This window comes from Eucyclogobius newberryi, unplaced genomic scaffold (genome assembly GCF_026437365.1).
Source record: "Eucyclogobius newberryi isolate DKJ021-1_F unplaced genomic scaffold, fEucNew1.0.hap1 SCAF_3, whole genome shotgun sequence".
Classification (NCBI taxonomy): Eukaryota; Metazoa; Chordata; class Actinopteri; order Gobiiformes; family Gobiidae; genus Eucyclogobius; species Eucyclogobius newberryi.
In genome coordinates this window covers 2327670-2351531 of record NW_027315945.1, presented here as the reverse complement: position 1 = coordinate 2351531, position 23862 = coordinate 2327670, and the positions used below count along the sequence as shown (strand labels likewise).

Below are 23862 nucleotides of genomic sequence, written 5' to 3'. Positions count from 1 at the left end.
GAGGTCAGATGAAGGCCTCGGCAGATTTGAGATCCTGACAACACATGAGGCTGAATATGATTGGATAAAAGATCTAAGATAACGACCTCCAAATCTGAACCTGGGGATGAAGCAGTGCAACCAGAGGAAAGAAAATGAAGAGTAAAACTCTTACTCTGGGGAATAATGTAATAACTATTTGAGGGAAAATATATATATTTTTAAATCATATTCTGATTATGTTTAGGCAGAGAAGGCCTTGCTGGTCCTGACGGCCACCACGGCATTTCACACTGTACTTTCCTGTAAATAAATCCCACGGACACCAAAATCTTTAAAAAAAGAAAATAACTAAATGCTACACATTAGGCCTACCATGAACAGCCTACGGCGGTTATTAGAACCAAACACTTCTCCAGAGTGACATCTAGTGGTATGTTTTAATACTACCACATCCGCATTTTAGTTGTCCGTATTATTGATGCAATTGGGTTTATAGAATATAATATTAATTTCAAAATATCAATGAAAAAAGCAAGGATTTTTTTTAACATTTAATCTTTTATTTTAAAATTGGCCCACATTTTCCTTCTGTGGAGGGACACAGTCTATTTTATTCAATTTGTTTGTGCTTTTATTCTCTCACATTGGAAAAGCAACAGATCTTAAATCACAAACTAGTCCTGTACCACATGCGCAGAGGCGCTGCGTCCCATTACCAGGCAATTGCCTGGGGCCCCAGGCCACTAGGGGGCCCCCGCGAAGCCGCCCGTGCGCTTAATATATGGTTTATTTCTTGTTGTGCTTACTGACCGCGAAGATTTCGGGCCCCCTAAGAATTTCTGCCTAGGGCCCCCACACTCCCTAGAATGGCCCCTGCACACGCGCTGTGACCACACCTGACCCTGACCCTCTGCAGGAGGTGTGACCACACCTGACCCTGACCCTCTACAGGAGGTGTGACCACACCTGACCCTGACCCTCTGCAGGAGGTGTGACCACACCTGACCCTGACCCTCTACAGGAGGTGTGACCACACCTGACCCTGACCCTCTACAGGAGGTGTGACCACACCTGACCCTGACCCTCTACAGGAGGTGTGACCACGCCTGACCCTGACCCTCTACAGGAGGTGTGACCACACCTGACCCTGACCCTCTACAGGAGGTGTGACCACACCTGACCCTGACCCTCTACAGGAGGTGTGACCACACCTGACCCTGACCCTCTGCAGGAGGACTGTCATCAAATGATTATCACAATCAACATGGGTCCGAGGGGCCAAAGACCTTTAACCTTTGTGGAGCCGGTTGAGACTTAATGAGTCACAGGTTTGAGACGACAGCCCCCTGGTGGCAGACCGGTGAAACAACAGCGGTGCAAGAACCGTCTGAGTCACGTGACCAGATTGATGCAGCAGCTAGGTCACGTGACCCAGACTGCTTGAATCACGTGTCGGAGCGCATGCGCATCGAGGCTTCGACTCTGTGCCAAATCGACTGTTTGTCTCCAGCCGTCATGAACAGCAGCCCGGGGCGCTTCAGCTGACCCGCTCTGGAGCTCCGCAGCTGGCTCCCCTTCTCCCCGGCCTCACGGACGAATGGGTCAAAGAAGTACTGCCCAAAAAGACACCAAACGACAGAGGCTTGGGCAGACCGGAGCTAAACCGCCGTAGCCGCTCGTTAGCTTTAGCGTTAGCTCCACAGTTAGCTCCACAGTTAGCTCCACAGTTAGCTCCACAGTTAGCTCCACATCAACACGGCTGTCACTACAGGGCAACGGACCCGACCAGCGGCGACAACTGAGTGCGGGACTCGGAGCTGACGGGAAATATGAGCGGGCCAGACAATGAGCCAGAGGCGAAAGTCCTGCTGATCAAACGGCTATACAGGTACGCAAAGCCCGTCTCCAAACGCTGCGTGGACATTAGCCGGGACATTAGTCTGGACCTTAGCCGGGACATTAGTCTGGACATTAGCCGGCCGGGACATTAGTTTGGACCTTACCTAGCCGGGACATTAGCCTGGACATTACCCTGGACCCTAGCCGGGACATTAGTCTGAATCCTAGCCTGGACATTAGCCTGGACATTAGCCAGCCGGGACATTAGTTTGGACCTTACCCGGGACATTAATCTGGACTTTACCCGGCCGGGACATTAGTCAAGACATTAGTCAAGACCTTAGTCGGGACCTTAGTTGGGACCTTAGTCGGGACCTTAGCCGGGACATCAGTCTGGACATCAGTCTGGACATCAGTCTGGACATGAGCCGGGACCTTAGCCGGGGACCTTAGCCGGGGACTTTAGCCGGGGACTTTAGCCGGGGACTTTAGCCGGGGACTTTAGCCGGGGACTTTAGCCGGGGACTTTAGCCGGGGACTTCAGCCGGGACATTAGCCGGGACATTGCAGGCTGTAGGACGAGCTAAGTAAAGAAGCTCATGTGTACTTGTGTACTCGTTGTGTGTAATACTACTTGTGTGTACTCTTTGTGTGTAATACTTCTTGTGTGTACTTGTGTACAGGGGGGGTGTAAAACTTGTGTGTACTTGTACAGGGCTGTGTGTAATACTTGTGTGTACTTGAGTACTTGTACAGGGCGGTGTGTAATACTTGTGTGTGCTTGTGTAATACTTGCGTGTAATACTTACGTGTAATACTTGCGTGTACTTGTGTTTACTTGTACAGGGCAGTGTGTAATACTTGTGTGTACTTGTACAGGGCGGTGTGTAAGATATTCCTTTATTGTCCCACATGGGGAAATTTCATTGTTGCAACGCAGGAAGATCCAGAAGAAAAGAACAGATCACTTATAGGAAGTTTGAAAAACACTCTCAGTAGAAGATCTCCTATAAACAAAACCTCCCATTTCACAACAAGGGATGGAGGGGAAAAATAATAAAGATACAAATAAATAAATACATAAATACCATTGCATGTGATCACGACAGTAATTGCACATGGATTGCGCAGTAATTGCACAGTAATTGCACATATGACAGAATTGCACATGGTTAGGTCAGTATTGCGAGTGTTCAGGACTAACAGTGTTTGTTATAAAGTCTGACAGCAGCAGAAGGAAAGACCTGCGAAACCTTTCCTTCACACAGCGAGGGTGGATCAGTCACTGAAGCTGCTCTCCAGAGCGGACAGAGTGTCCTGCAAGGGACAGAGTGTCCTGCAGGGGACAGAGTGTCCTGCAGGGGGCGACACTCATGGTCAAGCATAGATGTGAATCTAGCCAAGACCCTTCTGTCCCCAACCTCCTGCACTGAGTCCAGAGGACAGCCCAGGACGGAGCTGGACTTCTTGATGACTTTGTCCAGCTTCCTCATCTACCTCTCTGTGATGCTGCTGCTCCAGCAGGCCACACCTATAGGAGCTGATGCCACCACAGAGTCAGAGAAGGTCTTCAGGAGTGGCCCTGTCAGGAGTGGCCCTGTCACTCCAAAAGACCTGAGTCTCCTCAGGAGGTGGAGCCGACTCTGGCTCTTCCTGTACAGTCTGTGTTATGAGTCCAGTTTGTGGTTCAGATGAACACCAGGTCCTTGTATGAGTCACTCTCTCAATGTCCCGGCCCTGGATGTTCACTGGTGAGGGGGGCGTGGCCTCTGTGGAAGTCCACCACCATCTCCTTGGTCTTCCCCGCGTTGATGAGGAGGTGGTTCCGCTGACACCAGTCCACAAAGTCCTGCGCCAGTCCTCTGTACTCCACATCATCGTCGTCCGTGATGAGTCCGATGATGGCAGAGTCATCAGAGAACTTCTGCAGGACACAGCTGTCCGTGTCATGTCTGAAGTCTGCAGTGTAGAGGGTGAAGAGAAAGGGCGCGAGGACAGTGCCCTGGGGCGCCCCCACACTGCAGGTCCGAGTGTCAGACACACAGTCCCGGGCTCTCACAAACTGGGGTCGGTCCGTGAGGTAGTCCAGGATCCACTCTGCAGGTCGTACTCCACATCAGCCGTCTCCAGCTTGTCCCTCAGGAGCTGATGGTGTTGAAGGCGCTGGAAAGATCAAAGAACAGGATCCTCACAGAGCTGCCAGGCTTCTCCAGGTGAGAGAGAGAGAGCGGTGCAGCAGGAGATGAAGGCGTCCTCCACTCCGATGCCAGGCCGATATGCAAACTGCAGCGGGTCCATGGCTGAGCTCACGGTGGAGCGGAGGTGGTCCAGGACCAGCTCCAGTGTCTTCATCAGGTGGGACGTGAGAGCCACTGGCCTGAAGCTGTTGAAGTCTTTGGCGCGCGGTGTCTTGGGCACAGGTACCAGACAGGAGGTCTTCAGACCTGTGGTACCAGCCTCAGCTTCAGGCTCATGTTGAAGACATGCTCCACAACTCCACACAGTTCATCTGCAGGACTTAAGGAGCCTGGGGCTGATGCCGTCAGGTCCTGCTGCCTTCCTCACTTTAATCCTCTTCAGCTCACTCCTCACCTGTGCTGCTGTGACAGTCAGTGGTTGGCAGGGGGACTGTGTGCTGGGGGGATGGGTGAGTCCAGGCGAAGTGGGGAGCTGATAGTCCGGTGAAATGAAGAGGAACGGATGCAGGGCATTGTCCAGCTGTGGAAGAGGGAGCATGCAGCTGTGCAGGGGGAGGGGCGGGTGACCGATCAAACCTCAAGAAGTGAGCATTTAAATCATTCACCCACTGTAGATCCCCCTCTGTCTGGGCAGGGGGGATTTTGAAGCCCGAGATGGTTTTCAGGCTCCTCCACACTCCCTGAATGTTCTTCTGCTGCAGCTGCTCCTCCATCCTCCTCTTGTAGCCGGCTAGTGTAATACTTGTGTGTACTTGTACAGGGCGGTGTGTAATACTTGTGTGTACTTGTGTACTTGTACAGAGCGGTGTGTAATACTTGTGTGTACTTGTGTACTTGTACAGGGCGGTGTGTAATACTTGTGTGTACTTGTACAGGGCGGTGTGTGTACTTGTACAGGGCGGTGTGTGTACTTGTACAGGGCGGTGTGTGTACTTGTACAGGGCGGTGTGTGTACTTGTACAGGGCGGTGTGTGTGTACTTGTACAGGGCGGTGTGTGTGTACTTGTACAGGGCGGTGTGTAATACTTGTGTGTACTTGTACAGGGCGGTGTGTAATACTTGTGTGTACTTGTACAGGGCGGTGTGTAATACTTGTGTGTACTTGTACAGGGCGGTGTGTAATACTTGTGTGTACTTGTACAGGGCGGTGTGTAATACTTGTGTGTACGTGTGTACTTGTGTACTTGTGTACTTGTACAGGGCGGTGTGTAATACTTGTGTGTACTTGTACAGGGCGGTGTGTAATACTTGTGTGTACTTGTACAGGGCGGTGTGTAATACTTGTGTGTACTTGTGTGTACTTGTACAGGGCGGTGTGTAATACTTGTGTGTACGTGTGTACGTGTGTACTTGTGTACTTGTGTACTTGTACAGGGCGGTGTGTAATACTTGTGTGTACTTGTGTGTACTTGTACAGGGCGGTGTGTAATACTTGTGTGTACGTGTGTACTTGTGTACTTGTGTACTTGTACAGGGCGGTGTGTAATACTTGTGTGTACTTGTACAGGGCGGTGTGTAATACTTGTGTGTACTTGTACAGGGCGGTGTGTAATACTTGTGTGTACTTGTACAGGGCGGTGTGTAATACTTGTGTGTACGTGTGTACTTGTGTACTTGTGTACTTGTACAGGGCGGTGTGTAATACTTGTGTGTACTTGTACAGGGCGGTGTGTAATACTTGTGTGTACTTGTACAGGGCGGTGTGTAATACTTGTGTGTACTTGTGTGTACTTGTACAGGGCGGTGTGTAATACTTGTGTGTACGTGTGTACGTGTGTACTTGTGTACTTGTGTACTTGTACAGGGCGGTGTGTAATACTTGTGTGTACTTGTGTGTACTTGTACAGGGCGGTGTGTAATACTTGTGTGTACGTGTGTACGTGTGTACTTGTGTACTTGTGTACTTGTACAGGGCGGTGTGTAATACTTGTGTGTACTTGTACAGGGCGGTGTGTAATACTTGTGTGTACTTGTACAGGGCGGTGTGTAATACTTGTGTGTACTTGTGTACTTGTGTACTTGTACAGGGCGGTGGTGGAGTCTGTACATAAGCTGGATGTCATCATCAGCAGTAAAGCGTCGTACAGAGACGTGTTCAAGCCAGAGAACATCAGTCTAAGGAACAAGTAAGTCCAACTTCTCTTCCTGTCTTCTTGTCTTCTCCTCTTCACTTCTTCACGTCTTCTCTTCTCCTCGTCATCTCCTCTTCTCGTCTTCTCCTCGTCTTCTCGTCTCCTCGTCTTCTCCTTTTCGTCTTCTCTTCTCCTCGTCTCCTCGTCTTCTCGTCTCCTCGTCTTCTCCTCGTCTTCTCCTCTTCTCTTCTCGTGTTCACGTCCTCTCGTCTTCTCGTCTTCTTCTCTTCTCGTCTTCACGTCTTCTCCTCTTCTCGTCTTCTCCTCTTCTCGTCTTCTCCTCATCTCGTCTTCTCTTCACGTCTTCTCTTCTCCTCTTCTCGTGTTCACGTCTTCTCCTCTTCACGTCTTCTCCTCTTCTCGTCTTCTCGTCTTCTCGTCTTCTCCTTCTCGTCTTCTCCTCTTCTCGTCTTCTCGTCTTCTCCTCTTCTCGTCTTCTCCTCTTCGTCTTCTCCTCTTCGTCTTCTCCTTCTCGTCATCTCTTCTCCTCTTCTCATGTTCACGTCTTCTCGTCTTCTCCTTCGTCTTCTCCTCTTCGTCTTCTCCTCTTCTCGTCTTCTCGTCTTCTCTTCTCTTCACGTCTTCTCCTCTTCTCGTGGTCTCGTCTTCTCGGCTTCTCCTCTTCTCGTCTTCTCTTCTCGTCTTCTCGTCTTCTCGTCTTCTCTTCTTCACGTCTTCTCTTCTTCACGTCTTCTCTTCTTCACGTCTTCTCTTCTTCACGTCTTCTCCTCTTCTCGTCTTCTCTTCTTCACGTCTTCTCTTCTTCACGTCTTCTCTTCTTCACGTCTTCTCTTCTTCACGTCTTCTCTTCTTCACGTCTTCTCCTCTTCTCGTCTTCTCCTCTTCTCGTCTTCTCTTCTTCACGTCTTCTCTTCTTCACGTCTTCTCCTCTTCTCGTCTTCTCCTCTTCTCGTCTTCTCTTCTTCACGTCTTCTCTTCTTCACGTCTTCTCTTCTTCACGTCTTCTCCTCTTCACGTCTTCTCCTCTTCTCGTCTTCTCCTCTTCTCGTCTTCTCCTCTTCTCGTCTTCTCCTCTTCTCGTCTTCTCGTCTTCTCTTCTTCACGTCTTCTCCTCTTCACGTCTTCTCCTCTTCTCCTCTTCTCCTCTTCTCCTCTTCACGTCTTCTCGTCTTCTCCTCTTCTCGTCTTCTCCTCTTCTCGTCTTCTCGTCTTCTCTTCTTCACGTCTTCTCCTCTTCACGTCTTCTCCTCTTCTCGTCTTCTCCTCTTCTCGTCTTCTCCTCTTCTCCTCTTCTCGTCTTCTCGTCTTCTCCTCTTCTCGTCTTCTCCTCTTCTCGTCTTCTCCTCTTCTCGTCTTCTCGTCTTCTCTTCTTCACGTCTTCTCCTCTTCACGTCTTCTCCTCTTCTCGTCTTCTCCTCTTCTCGTCTTCTCTTCACGTCTTCTCGTCTTCTCCTCTTCTCGTCTTCTCCTTCTCGTCTTCTCCTCTTCTCCACGTCTTCACGTCTTCTCTTCTCGTCTTCTCGTGTTCACGTCTTCTCTTCTCCTCTTCTCGTGTTCACGTCTTCTCCTCTTCTCCTCTTCTCGGCTTCTCCTCTTCTCGTCTTCTCTTCTTCACGTCTTCTCCTCTTCTCGTCTTCTCCTCTTCTCGTCTTCTCTTCTTCACGTCTTCTCTTCTTCACGTCTTCTCCTCTTCTCGTCTTCTCCTCTTCTCGTCTTCTCTTCTTCACGTCTTCTCTTCTTCACGTCTTCTCTTCTTCACGTCTTCTCCTCTTCACGTCTTCTCCTCTTCTCGTCTTCTCCTCTTCTCGTCTTCTCCTCTTCTCGTCTTCTCCTCTTCTCGTCTTCTCGTCTTCTCTTCTTCACGTCTTCTCCTCTTCACGTCTTCTCCTCTTCTCCTCTTCTCCTCTTCTCCTCTTCTCCTCTTCTCCTCTTCACGTCTTCTCGTCTTCTCCTCTTCTCGTCTTCTCCTCTTCTCGTCTTCTCGTCTTCTCTTCTTCACGTCTTCTCCTCTTCACGTCTTCTCCTCTTCTCGTCTTCTCCTCTTCTCGTCTTCTCCTCTTCTCGTCTTCTCCTCTTCTCCTCTTCTCGTCTTCTCGTCTTCTCGTCTTCTCGTCTTCTCCTCTTCTCGTCTTCTCCTCTTCTCGTCTTCTCGTCTTCTCTTCTTCACGTCTTCTCCTCTTCACGTCTTCTCCTCTTCTCGTCTTCTCCTCTTCTCGTCTTCTCTTCACGTCTTCTCGTCTTCTCCTCTTCTCGTCTTCTCCTTCTCGTCTTCTCCTCTTCTCCACGTCTTCACGTCTTCTCTTCTCGTCTTCTCGTGTTCACGTCTTCTCTTCTCCTCTTCTCGTGTTCACGTCTTCTCCTCTTCTCCTCTTCTCGGCTTCTCCTCTTCTCGTCTTCTCTTCTTCACGTCTTCTCTTCTTCACGTCTTCTCCTCTTCACGTCTTCTCCTCTTCTCCTCTTCTCGTATTCTCGTCTTCTCGTCTTCTCCTCTTCTCGTCTTCTCTTCACGTCTTCTCCTCTTCACGTCTTCTCTTCTCCTCTTCTTGTGTTCACGTCTTCTCGTCTTCTCCTTCGTCTTCTCCTCTTCGTCTTCTCCTCTTCTCGTCTTCTCTTCTTCTCGTCTTCTCTTCACGTCTTCTCTTCTTCACATCTTCTCCTCTTCTCGGCTTCTCCTCTTCTCGTCTTCTCCTCTTCTCGTCTTCTCCTCTTCTCGTTTTCTCGAGAAGACAGTGATTGCACAGTGATTTTATGTACGAGCCACATGGCAAGCCACCCACAGAATATAGACGTGTACAATTAAAAGACAAAGTGATGGATCACATAACATGGCCACAGTATTCTAGTTTCGCAAATCTCCAAAATATTTGCAAAATCCATTTTTATATATATGTCCCCACAGAATGATGCGCACATGTGCTGTACGACCTCAGAGAAACAATGACATAACTCTGCATTCACTGCCTTTTACTATACCTTTGCCCTTCGACCAGTACCACAACCACAATTTACTTGCCCATGGGCTCAGATATGCACGGGATATGTGATTTGTCCCGCTGCCATGACGACACTAGCAATGGGATATGTCTTGTTGTTGTCAGGCTGAGAGAACTCTGTGTCAAACTCATGTTCCTTCACCCTGTGGACTACGGCCGCAAGGCAGAGGAAGTGCTCTGGAGAAAGGTCTACTACGAAGTCATCCAAGTCATCAAGACCAACAAGAAGGTGAGCTCCCTGTCCTTTCTATTGCTCTACTGTTACTCTGTGGACAATGAGTAAAGGACACTTTTGATGCATCACCCTTAAACATGCTCTTGAGCACCTTTTAGTTTAGTATCTTGTGTTTTGCTAAAACAAAACGAAAGTTACGACTGTAACTACGGTTCTATGAATCCCGGATGACCGCCTCTGGCGGTCATCCGGGATTCTGCCTGAAGAGTGGGTCCAGCTCGACTCAGACGGTCCCTCTTCTGCCTGAAGAGTGGGTCCAGCTCCAGTCTCCTTGTCCGTCTGTCCGTCTGTGAGAGTCGGATCTCTCCTTCACTGGAACTCCTCCAGGTTTCTACGCTTTTTTCCCAAAGAGGTTTTTTTGTAGTTTTTCCTGGCCGAGAAGGAGAGTCTAAGGACAGAGGACCCTGGGACATCGTCCCTCGCCACCACGGACATTGTCTGACTTCATCGCCACCACAGACATTGTTGATTCATTTCTCCCTGTGGCCCTCAGAGGCAACTGTTGTTGTGATTTTGGGCCTTACAAAAATAAATTGATTTGATTTGATTTGATTTGCATAAAGCACTGGATGATCATCCTTGCGCATACACAGGTCGAGAATTAATAACAAAAAAGTCACCTTTGACCCCCCGGTGGCTCACGTGAGTCTATATAGTCACGTGACACCGGGAGCTCAGTCCCTGGAAACCTCGCAAAGCACGAGAATTCCGAGGGACCGGATGCTCTGGCGGTCATCCGGGATTCATAGAACCGTAGTTACAGTCGTAACTTTTGTTCTATTTCATCCCTACTGACCGCCAGAGGCGGTGCATAAAGCACTGGATGATGAATACCAGCAGAGTCCCGAGGAATAGACAAAACCATACCTCAATGGGACGCAGAAGAGTGTTGCCGGAGAACCTCTTCCAGCGGTTGTGGAGAAACCACATTCACCCTGTAGAATCTTGCAAATGTATTCGGGGATGTCCAAGGGGCGGTTGTGCCTCTCCGACAAAATAACCTTTGGAACAAAATCTATATTCGGCCAAAGGGAAACCCCAGAGTTGTCGGGGTGCCAACGAAAACAGGAGTCTGCCACGGACAAAGCCTGGAGCTCACTCACCCGCTTCGCAGAGGCCATCGCCAGAAGGAATGCCGTCTTCATTGACAGCCATTTAAGGTCAACCTGCAACAGAGGCTCAAATGGAGAGGATCGCAACGCCTCCAGCACCAGGGACAGGTCCCAGGCCGGGGCCACAGACCGGGCCGGCGGATGCAAACGCCGAGCACCCTTTAGAAAAAGGGAAATATCTTGTTTACGGCCAACCGAGAAACCATTCCACCCCACATGCCCACAAGAAATTGCGGCAATGTATACCTTCAGGGTAGATGGAGAGCGCCCCTGGCCAAGTAGCTCCTGCAGGAATGCGAGCACCGTTGACACAGCACAATGCACTGGATCCTCCCCGCTTTTGCGACACCAGGCGTCAAACAGTTTCCACTTGCAGGAATACAGAAGACGGGTAGACCGGGCACGAGCATTGCTTATTGTGTTCCCAATCTCCCCGGCGTACTTCGAGAAGGTCAGGCCGGGCCCTGCAGCGGCCATACCCAGAGCTTCAGGCGCTCGGGATTGGGGTGCAGAATCTGACCCCCTAGTTGAGAGAGGAGATCCCGCCTGGGGGGGAGACGTCCCGCTGTGCCGCAGCAGAGCCTGCGCAGCAAAGGAAACCATGTCCTCCCTGGCCAAAACGGGGCCACAAGCAGGAGACTGTGGCCCTCCTGAAAGACCCTGAGAAGCGTCTTATGAATCAGGGGGAATGGGGGAAATGCATAAAGCATCATCCTCGGCCAGTCGTGAGCCAGTGCGTCCTGACCCAGTGGGCTGGCCCTGTCTGCCAGCGAGAACCACTGAGGGCAGTGTGTCGCGTCGCGGGAGGCAAAAAGATCCACCTGTGCCCTGCCGAAGGTCTCCAAAATGTCCCTCACCACCTCCGGGTGAAGCTGCCAGTCCCCCGGCAGCGGCCGATGGCGAGACAGGAAGTCCGCGGACACATTCCAAACCCCCGGAATGTGAACAGCGCTCAGACTGGCAAGGCGCTGGGTAGCCCAAGTCAGGACCCGTTGTGCAATCCTGAACAGGGTCACCGACCCAGTGCCGCCCTGGTGATTTATGTGAAAAACCACACTGGTGTTGTCGGACCGTACCATGACAAGACGGCCGCGCAGGTGTGGCAAGAAATGGCGCAGCGCTAGCTCGACAGCCAAGAACTCCAGCACATTGATGTGCAGCCTGCTCTGCCTCTGGGACCATGACCCTTGCACCATCCGTGCCTGCCATGTCGCACCCCAGCCTAGGAGGGATGCGTCGGTGTACACAACCTCCCGTCTGGAAGGAAGAGGCCCCAGCGGAACGCCCTGTGTCATAAAGGCCTCGTTCCGCCACCTGCATAGAGACACCCGGCATTGGGGAGATACGGGTAGCCGCTGCCGCCTGTGATCCTGACGTGTGGGGTCCAGGTGTAGGCTGTTGAGCCACATCTGAAGGGGGCGCAAAGACAGCAGCCCCAGAGGAACCACCGTTGCGGCCGCAGTCAGCTTGCCCAAGAGGCTTAGGAACAAGACGTAGGGAAGAGAACTCCCCTGTCGAAAGTCCCGCAACATTCCCAAAATATCGTCCACCCGCTTGGGCGAAGGGCGTGCAGTCGCTGTATGGGAGTCGAGGACCATGCCGAGGAAAGTTGCTACCTGTGACGGCGCAAGGCAACTCTTTGCCAAGTTCACCCGCAGCCCCAAGTTGGCCACGTGCCTGAGCACAGTCTCTGTATCTTGAAGCGCCTGCTCGTGGCTGGGCGCACAAATGAGCCAGTCGTCCAGATAGGGCAGAATCCGCAACCCCTGGGCCTGCAAGGGGGACAAGGCTGCAGCGACGCACCTTGTAAACACTCGAGGGGACAGATAACCCGAATGGCAGGACCCTGAACTGGAAGTGTTCTCCCCGGAAAGCAAAGCGGAGAAACTTCCAATGTGGCGGTGCAATGGGGACATGAAAATATGCATCCTTCAGGTCTACTGTTGTGAACCAGTCGCCTGGGGAGATCGCCTGGAGCACTTGTCTGACCGCCAACATTCTGAAAGGGAGTACCTTTAAAAACATATTTAGACCCCTGAGGTCCAGAACTGGGCGTAAATCGCCCGTCTTCTTGGGTACTAAAAAATAACGGGAATAAAAGCCCCCTGGATCCAGCAGGGGGTCCACAGGAACTATCGCCCCCTTGTCCAGCAAGGTGCGAATCTCCTGAGAGAGCGCCTGCGCCTTGGCCGAATCCTGAATAACTGTCATTCGGATCCGACCAGGAACAGGAGGCCGGCGGCGGAACTGCAGACGATACCCTTCGGACAGCGTGGCCAGCACCCAAATATCTGGGGAGTGAGCCGTCCAGTACTCCAGCTGTCCTGGGGAAAAATGTCCGACCGCCGGCCCTGTGGCCTCATCTGGAGGCCCCTCGACCCCGCCCGGGTTTGTGGGGGCCACGGCCGGGCTGTGAGGAACGGGACGCACGGGACGGACGAAATCCAAATCTTGGGGCCTGTTGCAAGTCTGAGTCATGATGGGGCGGTGGTGTGTATCTCCGTGAAGGAACGGGAGGGGCGGCCTGAGCCGGTCGATGAGACCCCCGCCTATGAAGCCCCGCCAACTGTTGCCGTGTACGGCAAGCCTGGGCCGTGCGCTCTAGAGCCTCCAGGGCGGCCGGGCCAAATAGTTCTCCGGGAAGAACTGGAACACCCCTCAAGGTCTTCCTACTGGCCTCAGAGAGCGGAGACTGTGCCAGCCATACTTGGCGGCGAGCTTGCACTAATGTAGAGAGCAGTCGCCCTAGTTCCCTTGACATGAGGGCAAAAGCCTGCAAGGAGGCATCAACCAGCCCATGTGTTGGTTGGTCCACTGCCACCGTCTCAAGGGAAACCCACAGGCCAAGCATTAAATGAGACAAAGAGTTCCCAATGCGACCCATACGAGCTCCCATGTCGTACGCCTTACACAGAAGGTCGTCTGTAACCCTGCACTGTGGTCGTGGACACCGGGCATTAGTCCGTAAAGTCTCCTCTGGGCGGACGATGAGGGAGGCAATAGCCGGCTCCACTGCCGGCATATGTCCCAGGCCAAGCTTCTGAGAATCCTGCATCAGTGCCAAAACCCTGCCATCTGAAGTAGGCCTCGAAAATGCCTTTGGGTCTGTCCAATAGGCATGCAGTTCCTTAATGTACTCCTCCGAGGGAGGAACTGCAAAGTGGGACGCTGCAGCCTGGCGCCGAAAGAAGGCGCTCGAGGGTGCCGCCTCATCCCGCGGAACCTCCAGCTTTAAGCGGGAAAGTGCCGTCCGCAAAGCCGCTGTGACAGTGTCATCACTGTCGGCCTGAGAGCCGGCAGAGGCCAGTGAGCCAGATTCTGAAACTCTGGAGCTCAGAAGGTCAGAATCCAGCTGAAACTGCGTGTCTGAAGCAGCCACAGATATGACGTCATCATATACTGAGGCTGTGCCATGCCCCTCATGCCGTTGTGCCACCACACGACTGGCATCAGTCTGGAGAGTTTGGATAACTGCCCGCATTTGGGCCAGTTCAGATGTCAGCGTGCTCACTTGAGCCGCTAACTTCCCGGGGCCCTTTTTCTTAAATGGGGGGCCGCCTTGAGTAGCCGTGGACGGCCGCTTGAGACCCCCAGTCTGGCCAGCTGGTAACTGACTCGGAGGCGCCACAGACAACCAGTCTGAAGTGTCCTCGAAAGCCGCCAAGCGCGCCACGCGCACAGACCGGGGCATAACCGAACAGTTGGAGCAAGCATCATCGGAGAGTGCCTCCCGAAGATGATCCACTCCAAGACAAGCAGGGCAGAGATCATGCCCATCGTCAGGCTGCAGCGGTGCCAGGCAGGACCGGCAGCACAGGGACTCCAGCATGATAAGACCGGAGCCAATAGAGTCGGGTCGAGCGGAATGCCACTAGCGACTCTAAGATGTAAAACCTCTTACCTACCCCGGTAAGAGGGGCGCAGCGGGGTCAGGTCGAGCAGTGAACGCCACTAATGACCCGCTATGTGAATGAGACGCGCAGGATCAGACTGAGCTGAGCACGCCACTAATGACCCAATGTAAACACAAAACCAGCTACATGTAACCACCAGGTCGAGCCGAAAACGCCACCGCTGGTGTGTAACTGGCTGAAAACAAAGCAGTTCAGAACTAATGACCCGAACACGGCTATAGTTAGAACTTAGAGCCGCGCGGCTGTATCAGTAAACCAAACAACCGGCTATAGCACGGATAAACACAGAACCGGGTACAATTGTACGGTTCAAATTCAACTAAAAACTACCGAGCGCACGGCTACGGCGAAATGCATTAAAGGGGTACTTACCAGTCGTAGAAAACAACGTAAATATACCTCCTATTGCAACAGGTCCGACACGCTTGTGCAGCCCCAGGAGGGCGAGCGAACTCGCTGCACCGACTGTTCCACAGTCACAGGGCTAACAGGCTACAAGCGGCAAAACAAACCAACTTTGTGGGAAAACAGCAATATTAGCCGAACAACCACGTATACAACCTGCATGCGAGAAGGTGAAAAGGGACTGAGCTCCCGGTGTACGTGACTATATAGACTCACGTGAGCCACCGGGGGGTCAAAGGTGACTTTTTTGTTATTAATTCTCGACCTGTGTATGCGCAAGGATGATCATCCAGTGCTTTATGCACCGCCTCTGGCGGTCAGTAGGGATGAAATAGAACTGTTTTTACAAAAAAACATCACTTCCTGAGTAACTGAGCTTTAGCACCATCTACTGGCTGCAAAGGGAATTACAGTGGCGGGCTACAAGGGAAACGGACATCACACATCCCAGAGTAATGTAAAGCGTGTACATTGATGATATCTCTGTGCTTGTGTTGGCAGCACATCCACAGCCACAGCGTCCTGGAGTGTGCCTACCGCACCCACCTCATCGCTGGAGTGGGCTTCTACCAGCACCTGCTGCTCTACATCCAGTCACACTACCAGCTGGAGCTGCACCACTGCATGGACTGGACCCACGTGTGGGACCCCCTCATGGGTCAGACTCACTACATACTACACACACTACACCCCCCCCCCCCCCACCCCAGCTGTGGCCCTGGTGCCCTCTCACACACTGTCCCCCCCCCCCCCCGGAGCTGTGGCCCTGGTGCCCTCTCACACACTGCCCCCCCCTGAGCTGTGGCCCTGGTGACCTCTCACACATTGTCCCCCCCCCGAGCTGTGGCCCTGGTGCCCTCTCACACATTGTCCCCCCCTGAGCTGTGGCCCTGGTGCCCTCTCACACACTGCCCCCCCCTGAGCTGTGGCCCTGGTGCCCTCTCACACACTGTCCCCCCCTGAGCTGTGGCCCTGGTGCCCTCTCACACACTGTCCCCCCCCCGAGCTGTGGCCCTGGTGCCCTCTCACACACTGTCCCCCCCTGAGCTGTGGCCCTGGTGCCCTCTCACACATTGTCCCCCCCTGAGCTGTGGCCCTGGTGCCCTCTCACACACTGCCCCCCCCTGAGCTGTGGCCCTGGTGCCCTCTCACACATTGTCCCCCCCTGAGCTGTGGCCCTGGTGCCCTCTCACACATTGTCCCCCCCTGAGCTGTGGCCCTGGTGCCCTCTCACACACTGCCCCCCCCTGAGCTGTGGCCCTGGTGCCCTCTCACACATTGTCCCCCCCCTGAGCTGTGGCCCTGGTGCCCTCTTACACACTGTCCCCCCCTGAGCTGTGGCCCTGGTGCCCTCTCACACACTGCCCCCCCCTGATCTGTGGCCCTGGTGCCCTCTCACACATTGTCCCCCCTCCTGAGCTGTGGCCCTGGTGCCCTCTCACACACTGCCCCCCCCCTGAGCTGTGGCCCTGGTGCCCTCTCACACACTGTCCCCCCCCCCGAGCTGTGGCCCTGGTGCCCTCTCACACATTGTCCCCCCCCTGAGCTGTGGCCCTGGTGCCCTCTCACACATTGTCCCCCCTGAGCTGTGGCCCTGGTGCCCTCTTACACACTGTCCCCCCCTGAGCTGTGGCCCTGGTGCCCTCTCACACATTGTCCCCCCTGAGCTGTGGCCCTGGTGCCCTCTTACACACTGTCCCCCCCTGAGCTGTGGCCCTGGTGCCCTCTCACACACTGCCCCCCCCTGAGCTGTGGCCCTGGTGACCTCTCACACATTGTCCCCCCCCCGAGCTGTGGCCCTGGTGCCCTCTCACACATTGTCCCCCCCTGAGCTGTGGCCCTGGTGCCCTCTCACACACTGCCCCCCCCTGAGCTGTGGCCCTGGTGCCCTCTCACACACTGTCCCCCCCTGAGCTGTGGCCCTGGTGCCCTCTCACACACTGTCCCCCCCCCGAGCTGTGGCCCTGGTGCCCTCTCACACACTGTCCCCCCCTGAGCTGTGGCCCTGGTGCCCTCTCACACATTGTCCCCCCCTGAGCTGTGGCCCTGGTGCCCTCTCACACACTGCCCCCCCCTGAGCTGTGGCCCTGGTGCCCTCTCACACATTGTCCCCCCCTGAGCTGTGGCCCTGGTGCCCTCTCACACATTGTCCCCCCCTGAGCTGTGGCCCTGGTGCCCTCTCACACACTGCCCCCCCCTGAGCTGTGGCCCTGGTGCCCTCTCACACATTGTCCCCCCCCTGAGCTGTGGCCCTGGTGCCCTCTTACACACTGTCCCCCCCTGAGCTGTGGCCCTGGTGCCCTCTCACACACTGCCCCCCCCTGATCTGTGGCCCTGGTGCCCTCTCACACATTGTCCCCCCTCCTGAGCTGTGGCCCTGGTGCCCTCTCACACACTGCCCCCCCCCTGAGCTGTGGCCCTGGTGCCCTCTCACACACTGTCCCCCCCCCCGAGCTGTGGCCCTGGTGCCCTCTCACACATTGTCCCCCCCCTGAGCTGTGGCCCTGGTGCCCTCTCACACATTGTCCCCCCTGAGCTGTGGCCCTGGTGCCCTCTTACACACTGTCCCCCCCTGAGCTGTGGCCCTGGTGCCCTCTCACACATTGTCCCCCCTGAGCTGTGGCCCTGGTGCCCTCTTACACACTGTCCCCCCCTGAGCTGTGGCCCTGGTGCCCTCTCACACATTGTCCCCCCCTGAGCTGTGGCCCTGGTGCCCTCTCACACATTGTCCCCCCCCTGAGCTGTGGCCCTGGTGCCCTCTCACACATTGTCCCCCCTGAGCTGTGGCCCTGGTGCCCTCTTACACACTCTCCCCCCCTGAGCTGTGGCCCTGGTGCCCTCTCACACACTGCCCCCCCCCTGAGCTGTGGCCCTGGTGCCCTCTCACACATTGTCCCCCCCTGAGCTGTGGCCCTGGTGCCCTCTCACACATTGTCCCCCCTGAGCTGTGGCCCTGGTGCCCTCTTACACACTGTCCCCCCCTGAGCTATGGCCCTGGTGCCCTCTCACACATTGTCCCCCCCCTGAGCTGTGGCCCTGGTGCCCTCTCACACATTGTCCCCCCCCCTGAGCTGTGGCCCTGGTGCCCTCTCACACACTGCCCCCCCCCTGAGCTGTGGCCCTGGTGCCCTCTTACACACTGTCCCCCCCTGAGCTGTGGCCCTGGTGCCCTCTCACACATTGTCCCCCCCCTGAGCTGTGGCCCTGGTGCCCTCTCACACATTGTCCCCCCTGAGCTGTGGCCCTGGTGCCCTCTCACACACTGTCCCCCCTGAGCTGTGGCCCTGGTGCCCTCTTACACACTGTCCCCCCCTGAGCTGTGGCCCTGGTGCCCTCTTACACACTGTCCCCGCCTGAGCTGTGGCCCTGGTGCCCTCTCACACATTGTCCCCCCCCTGAGCTGTGGCCCTGGTGCCCTCTCACACACTGCCCCCCCCTGAGCTGTGGCCCTGGTGCCCTCTCACACACTGCCCCCCCCTGAGCTGTGGCCCTGGTGCCCTCTCACACACTGCCCCCCCCCTGAGCTGTGGCCCTGGTGCCCTCTCACACACTGCCCCCCCCCTGAGCTGTGGCCCTGGTGCCCTCTTACACACTGTCCCCCCCTGAGCTGTGGCCCTGGTGCCCTCTCACACATTGTCCCCCCCCTGAGCTGTGGCCCTGGTGCCCTCTCACACACTGCCCCCCCCTGAGCTGTGGCCCTGGTGCCCTCTCACACATTGTCCCCCCCCTGAGCTGTGGCCCTGGTGCCCTCTCACACATTGTCCCCCCCCCTGAGCTGTGGCCCTGGTGCCCTCTCACACACTGCCCCCCCCTGAGCTGTGGCCCTGGTGCCCTCTCACACATTGTCCCCCCCCTGAGCTGTGGCCCTGGTGCCCTCTCACACATTGTCCCCCCTGAGCTGTGGCCCTGGTGCCCTCTTACACACTGTCCCCCCCTGAGCTGTGGCCCTGGTGCCCTCTCACACACTGCCCCCCCCCCTGAGCTGTGGCCCTGGTGCCCTCTCACACATTGTCCCCCCCTGAGCTGTGGCCCTGGTGCCCTCTTACACACTGCCCCCCCTTGAGCTGTGGCCCTGGTGCCCTCTCACACACTGTCCCCCCCTGAGCTGTGGCCCTGGTGCCCTCTCACACATTGTCCCCCCCCTGAGCTGTGGCCCTGGTGCCCTCTCACACACTGCCCCCCCCCTGAGCTGTGGCCCTGGTGCCCTCTTACACACTGTCCCCCCCTGAGCTGTGGCCCTGGTGCCCTCTCACACATTGTCCCCCCCCTGAGCTGTGGCCCTGGTGCCCTCTCACACATTGTCCCCCCCCCTGAGCTGTGGCCCTGGTGCCCTCTCACACACTGCCCCCCCCCTGAGCTGTGGCCCTGGTGCCCTCTTACACACTGTCCCCCCCTGAGCTGTGGCCCTGGTGCCCTCTCACACATTGTCCCCCCCCTGAGCTGTGGCCCTGGTGCCCTCTCACACACTGCCCCCCCCTGAGCTGTGGCCCTGGTGCCCTCTCACACACTGCCCCCCCCCTGAGCTGTGGCCCTGGTGCCCTCTTACACACTGCCCCCCCCTGAGCTGTGGCCCTGGTGCCCTCTCACACACTGCCCCCCCCCTGAGCTGTGGCCCTGGTGCCCTCTCACACATTGTCCCCCCCCTGAGCTGTGGCCCTGGTGCCCTCTCACACATTGTCCCCCCTGAGCTGTGGCCCTGGTGCCCTCTTACACACTGTCCCCCCCTGAGCTGTGGCCCTGGTGCCCTCTCACACACTGCCCCCCCCCTGAGCTGTGGCCCTGGTGCCCTCTCACACATTGTCCCCCCCTGAGCTGTGGCCCTGGTGCCCTCTCACACATTGTCCCCCCTGAGCTGTGGCCCTGGTGCCCTCTCACACATTGTCCCCCCCCTGAGCTGTGGCCCTGGTGCCCTCTCACACATTGTCCCCCCCCCTGAGCTGTGGCCCTGGTGCCCTCTCACACACTGCCCCCCCCCTGAGCTGTGGCCCTGGTGCCCTCTTACACACTGTCCCCCCTGAGCTGTGGCCCTGGTGCCCTCTCACACATTGTCCCCCCCCTGAGCTGTGGCCCTGGTGCCCTCTCACACATTGTCCCCCCCTGAGCTGTGGCCCTGGTGCCCTCTCACACATTGTCCCCCCTGAGCTGTGGCCCTGGTGCCCTCTTACACACTGCCCCCCCCCTGAGCTGTGGCCCTGGTGCCCTCTCACACATTGTCCCCCCTGAGCTGTGGCCCTGGTGCCCTCTCACACACTGCCCCCCCCCCTGAGCTGTGGCCCTGGTGCCCTCTCACACATTGTCCCCCCCTGAGCTGTGGCCCTGGTGCCCTCTCACACATTGTCCCCCCTGAGCTGTGGCCCTGGTGCCCTCTTACACACTGCCCCCCCCTGAGCTGTGGCCCTGGTGCCCTCTCACACACTGTCCCCCCCTGAGCTGTGGCCCTGGTGCCCTCTCACACATTGTCCCCCCCCTGAGCTGTGGCCCTGGTGCCCTCTTACACACTGTCCCCCCCTGAGCTGTGGCCCTGGTGCCCTCTCACACATTGTCCCCCCCCTGAGCTGTGGCCCTGGTGCCCTCTCACACACTGCCCCCCCCTGAGCTGTGGCCCTGGTGCCCTCTCACACACTGCCCCCCCCCTGAGCTGTGGCCCTGGTGCCCTCTCACACACTGCCCCCCCCTGAGCTGTGGCCCTGGTGCCCTCTCACACACTGCCCCCCCCTGAGCTGTGGCCCTGGTGCCCTCTCACACACTGCCCCCCCCTGAGCTGTGGCCCTGGTGCCCTCTCACACACTGCCCCCCCCTGAGCTGTGGCCCTGGTGCCCTCTCACACACTGCCCCCCCCTGAGCTGTGGCCCTGGTGCCCTCTCACACACTGCCCCCCCCTGAGCTGTGGCCCTGGTGCCCTCTCACACATTGTCCCCCCCCCTGAGCTGTGGCCCTGGTGCCCTCTCACACACTGCCCCCCCCCTGAGCTGTGGCCCTGGTGCCCTCTCACACACTGCCCCCCCCTGAGCTGTGGCCCTGGTGCCCTCTCACACACTGCCCCCCCCTGAGCTGTGGCCCTGGTGCCCTCTCACACACTGCCCCCCCCTGAGCTGTGGCCCTGGTGCCCTCTCACACACTGCCCCCCCTGAGCTGTGGCCCTGGTGCCCTCTCACACATTGTCCCCCCCTGAGCTGTGGCCCTGGTGCCCTCTCACACACTGCCCCCCCCAATCTCTATCTTATTGAAATGTGATTAACTGCACAGCTCATATCTCTATGGAGACGACGAGATGATGCCAACAGGACAAATTACAGGTCAGATCTGTGGAGAGACATTTTTGAACAATAAAAAACATCTTATTGTTTTATGGCGTATTAGGCAAAGCAATAACATTAGCATTATGTGTTTTTTTTACATCACTCCACTTAAACATACATTTTAAATATTAGAATTCTGGTGTGAAGATGAAACGTTTGTAAAACTGGTTTTGCCGTGTGTTTTCACAGGTCGTAAGAAGCCTTTGTCTGCGTCTCCCAAAGAGATGGAGTGGGCTCAGTTAGCGTGCCACCGCTGCCTGGTTTACCTCGGAGATTTAGGTAAACTTTACACCTATTTGCATCTGAAGTATATTTTGACCTGGACCCTGCATCTGCAACTGCGTCTGCGAGTGCAACTGCTGTGTAACTGTGTGTGTAACACTAACTGTGTGCGTAACTCTGTGTAACTGTGTGTGTAACACTAACTGTGTGCATAACTTTGTGTAATGCTGTGTAACTGTGCCTAACACTAACTGTGTGCGTAACGCTGTGTAACCGTGTGCGTAACACTAATTGTGTGCGTAACGCTGTGTAACTGTGTGTGTAACACTAATTGTGTGCGTAACGCTGTGTAACTGTGTGTGTAACACTAACTGTGTGCGTAACGCTGTGTAACACTAACTGTGTGTGTAACGCTGTGTAACTGTGTGAGTAACTCTGTGTAACACTAACTGTGTGCGTAAAGCTGTGTAACTGTGTGTAACACTAACTGTGTGCGTAACGCTGTGTAACTGTGTGTAACACTAACTGTGTGCGTAACGCTGTGTAACTGTGTGTGTAACACTAACTGTGTGCGTAACGCTGTGTAACTGTGTGTGTAACACTAACTGTGTGCGTAACGCTGTGTAACTGTGTGTGTAACACTAACTGTGTGCGTAACGCTGTGTAACTGTGTGTAACACTAACTGTGTGCATAACTGTGTGTAACTGTGTGTGTAACACTAACTGTGTGCATAACTTTGTGTAATGCTGTGTAACTGTGCCTAACACTAACTGTGTGCGTAACGCTGTGTAACCGTGTGCGTAACACTAATTGTGTGCGTAACGCTGTGTAACTGTGTGTGTAACACTAATTGTGTGCGTAACGCTGTGTAACTGTGTGTGTAACACTAATTGTGTGCGTAACGCTGTGTAACTGTGTGTGTAACACTAACTGTGTGCGTAACGCTGTGTAACACTAACTGTGTGCGTAACGCTGTGTAACTGTGTGAGTAACTCTGTGTAACACTAACTGTGTGCGTAAAGCTGTGTAACTGTGTGTAACACTAACTGTGTGCGTAACGCTGTGTAACTGTGTGTAACACTAACTGTGTGCGTAACGCTGTGTAACTGTGTGTGTAACACTAACTGTGTGCGTAACGCTGTGTAACTGTGTGTGTAACACTAACTGTGTGCGTAACGCTGTGTAACTGTGTGTAACACTAACTGTGTGCATAACTGTGTGTAACTGTGTGTGTAACACTAACTGTGTGCGTAACGCTGTGTAACTGTGTGTGTAACACTAACTCTGTGCATAACTGTGTGTAACTGTGTGTGTAACACTAACTGTGTGCGTAACGCTGTGTAACTGTGTGTGTAACACTAACTGTGTGCGTAACGCTGTGTAACTGTGTGTGTAACACTAACTGTGTGCGTAACGCTGTGTAACTGTGTGTGTAACACTAACTGTGTGCATAACTGTGTGTAACTGTGTGTGTAACACTAACTGTGTGCGTAACGCTGTGTAACTGTGTGTGTAACACTAACTGTGTGCATAACTGTGTGTAACTGTGTGTGTAACTAACTGTGTGCGTAACGCTGTGTAACTGTGTGTGTAACACTAACTGTGTGCGTAACGCTGTGTAACTGTGTGTAACACTAACTGTGTGCGTAACGCTGTGTAACTGTGTGTGTAACACTAACTGTGTGCGTAACGCTGTGTAACTGTGTGTGTAACACTAACTGTGTGCATAACTGTGTGTAACTGTGTGTGTAACACTAACTGTGTGCATAACTGTGTGTAACTGTGTGTGTAACACTAACTGTGTGCGTAACACTGTGTAACTGTGTGTAACACTAACTGTGTGCATAACTGTGTGTAACTGTGTGTGTAACACTAACTGTGTGCGTAACGCTGTGTAACTGTGTGTGTAACACTAACTGTGTGCGTAACGCTGTGTAACTGTGTGTGTAACACTAACTGTGTGCGTAACGCTGTGTAACTGTGTGTGTAACACTAACTGTGTGCGTAACGCTGTGTAACTGTGTGTGTAACACTAACTGTGTGCATAACTGTGTGTAACTGTGTGTGTAACACTAACTGTGTGCGTAACGCTGTGTAACTGTGTGTGTAACACTAACTGTGTGTACCTGTTCAGCGCGTTACCAGAATGAGCTGGCAGGAGTGGAGGCGGAGCAGCTGGCCGAGAGGTTCTATCACCAGGCTCTTTCAGTCATGCCTCTTGTGGGTGAGTGGAGCCTGGGCACACTCACAGCAGCACCTAGCACCTTTGTACTTCAGCTTCATGAAGGGACGTACTGTGACCGCTCTAGGACATTGACATGGGTTCACGTGACATAAAGACAGAGGCGGTTGTGGTTAATTTTGATTGTTGTTGTTTTTTCAGCCTTTTAGCTTTCAGAAATCAGATGTTGGATATGTGTTCTGGTTCACATGTCTGTAATTACTGGACCTATCCACATTAAGCAAAAATGGGTACAAAACCTGACCTTAATACCAGATCTCACAACCTGAACCAGACAGGCCTGAAACTGTTGTTCAGAGGAACAAATGTATGCTACATAGGTCTGGG

At 54.7% G+C, this 23862-nt stretch overlaps 1 protein-coding gene across 4 annotated transcripts in view; it reads left to right on the top strand.

The window, feature by feature from the left end:
• Positions 1-1481: 1481 nt before the first annotated feature.
• Positions 1482-23862, top strand: part of smg5 (SMG5 nonsense mediated mRNA decay factor) — a 73358-nt gene continuing 50977 nt past the window's right edge. For 3 of the 4 annotated variants that reach the window (XM_072460148.1, XM_072460146.1, XM_072460145.1), the window contains exons 1-6: positions 1482-1870; positions 6047-6145; positions 9211-9334; positions 15273-15429; positions 21260-21349; positions 23428-23517. In XM_072460148.1, coding sequence (XP_072316249.1) covers positions 1812-1870; positions 6047-6145; positions 9211-9334; positions 15273-15429; positions 21260-21349; positions 23428-23517 — 619 coding nt within the window. In that variant the 5' untranslated portion in view covers positions 1482-1811. The remainder of the gene's footprint in view (positions 1871-6046; positions 6146-9210; positions 9335-15272; positions 15430-21259; positions 21350-23427; positions 23518-23862) is intronic. The other variant, XM_072460147.1, reaches the window with a different exon arrangement.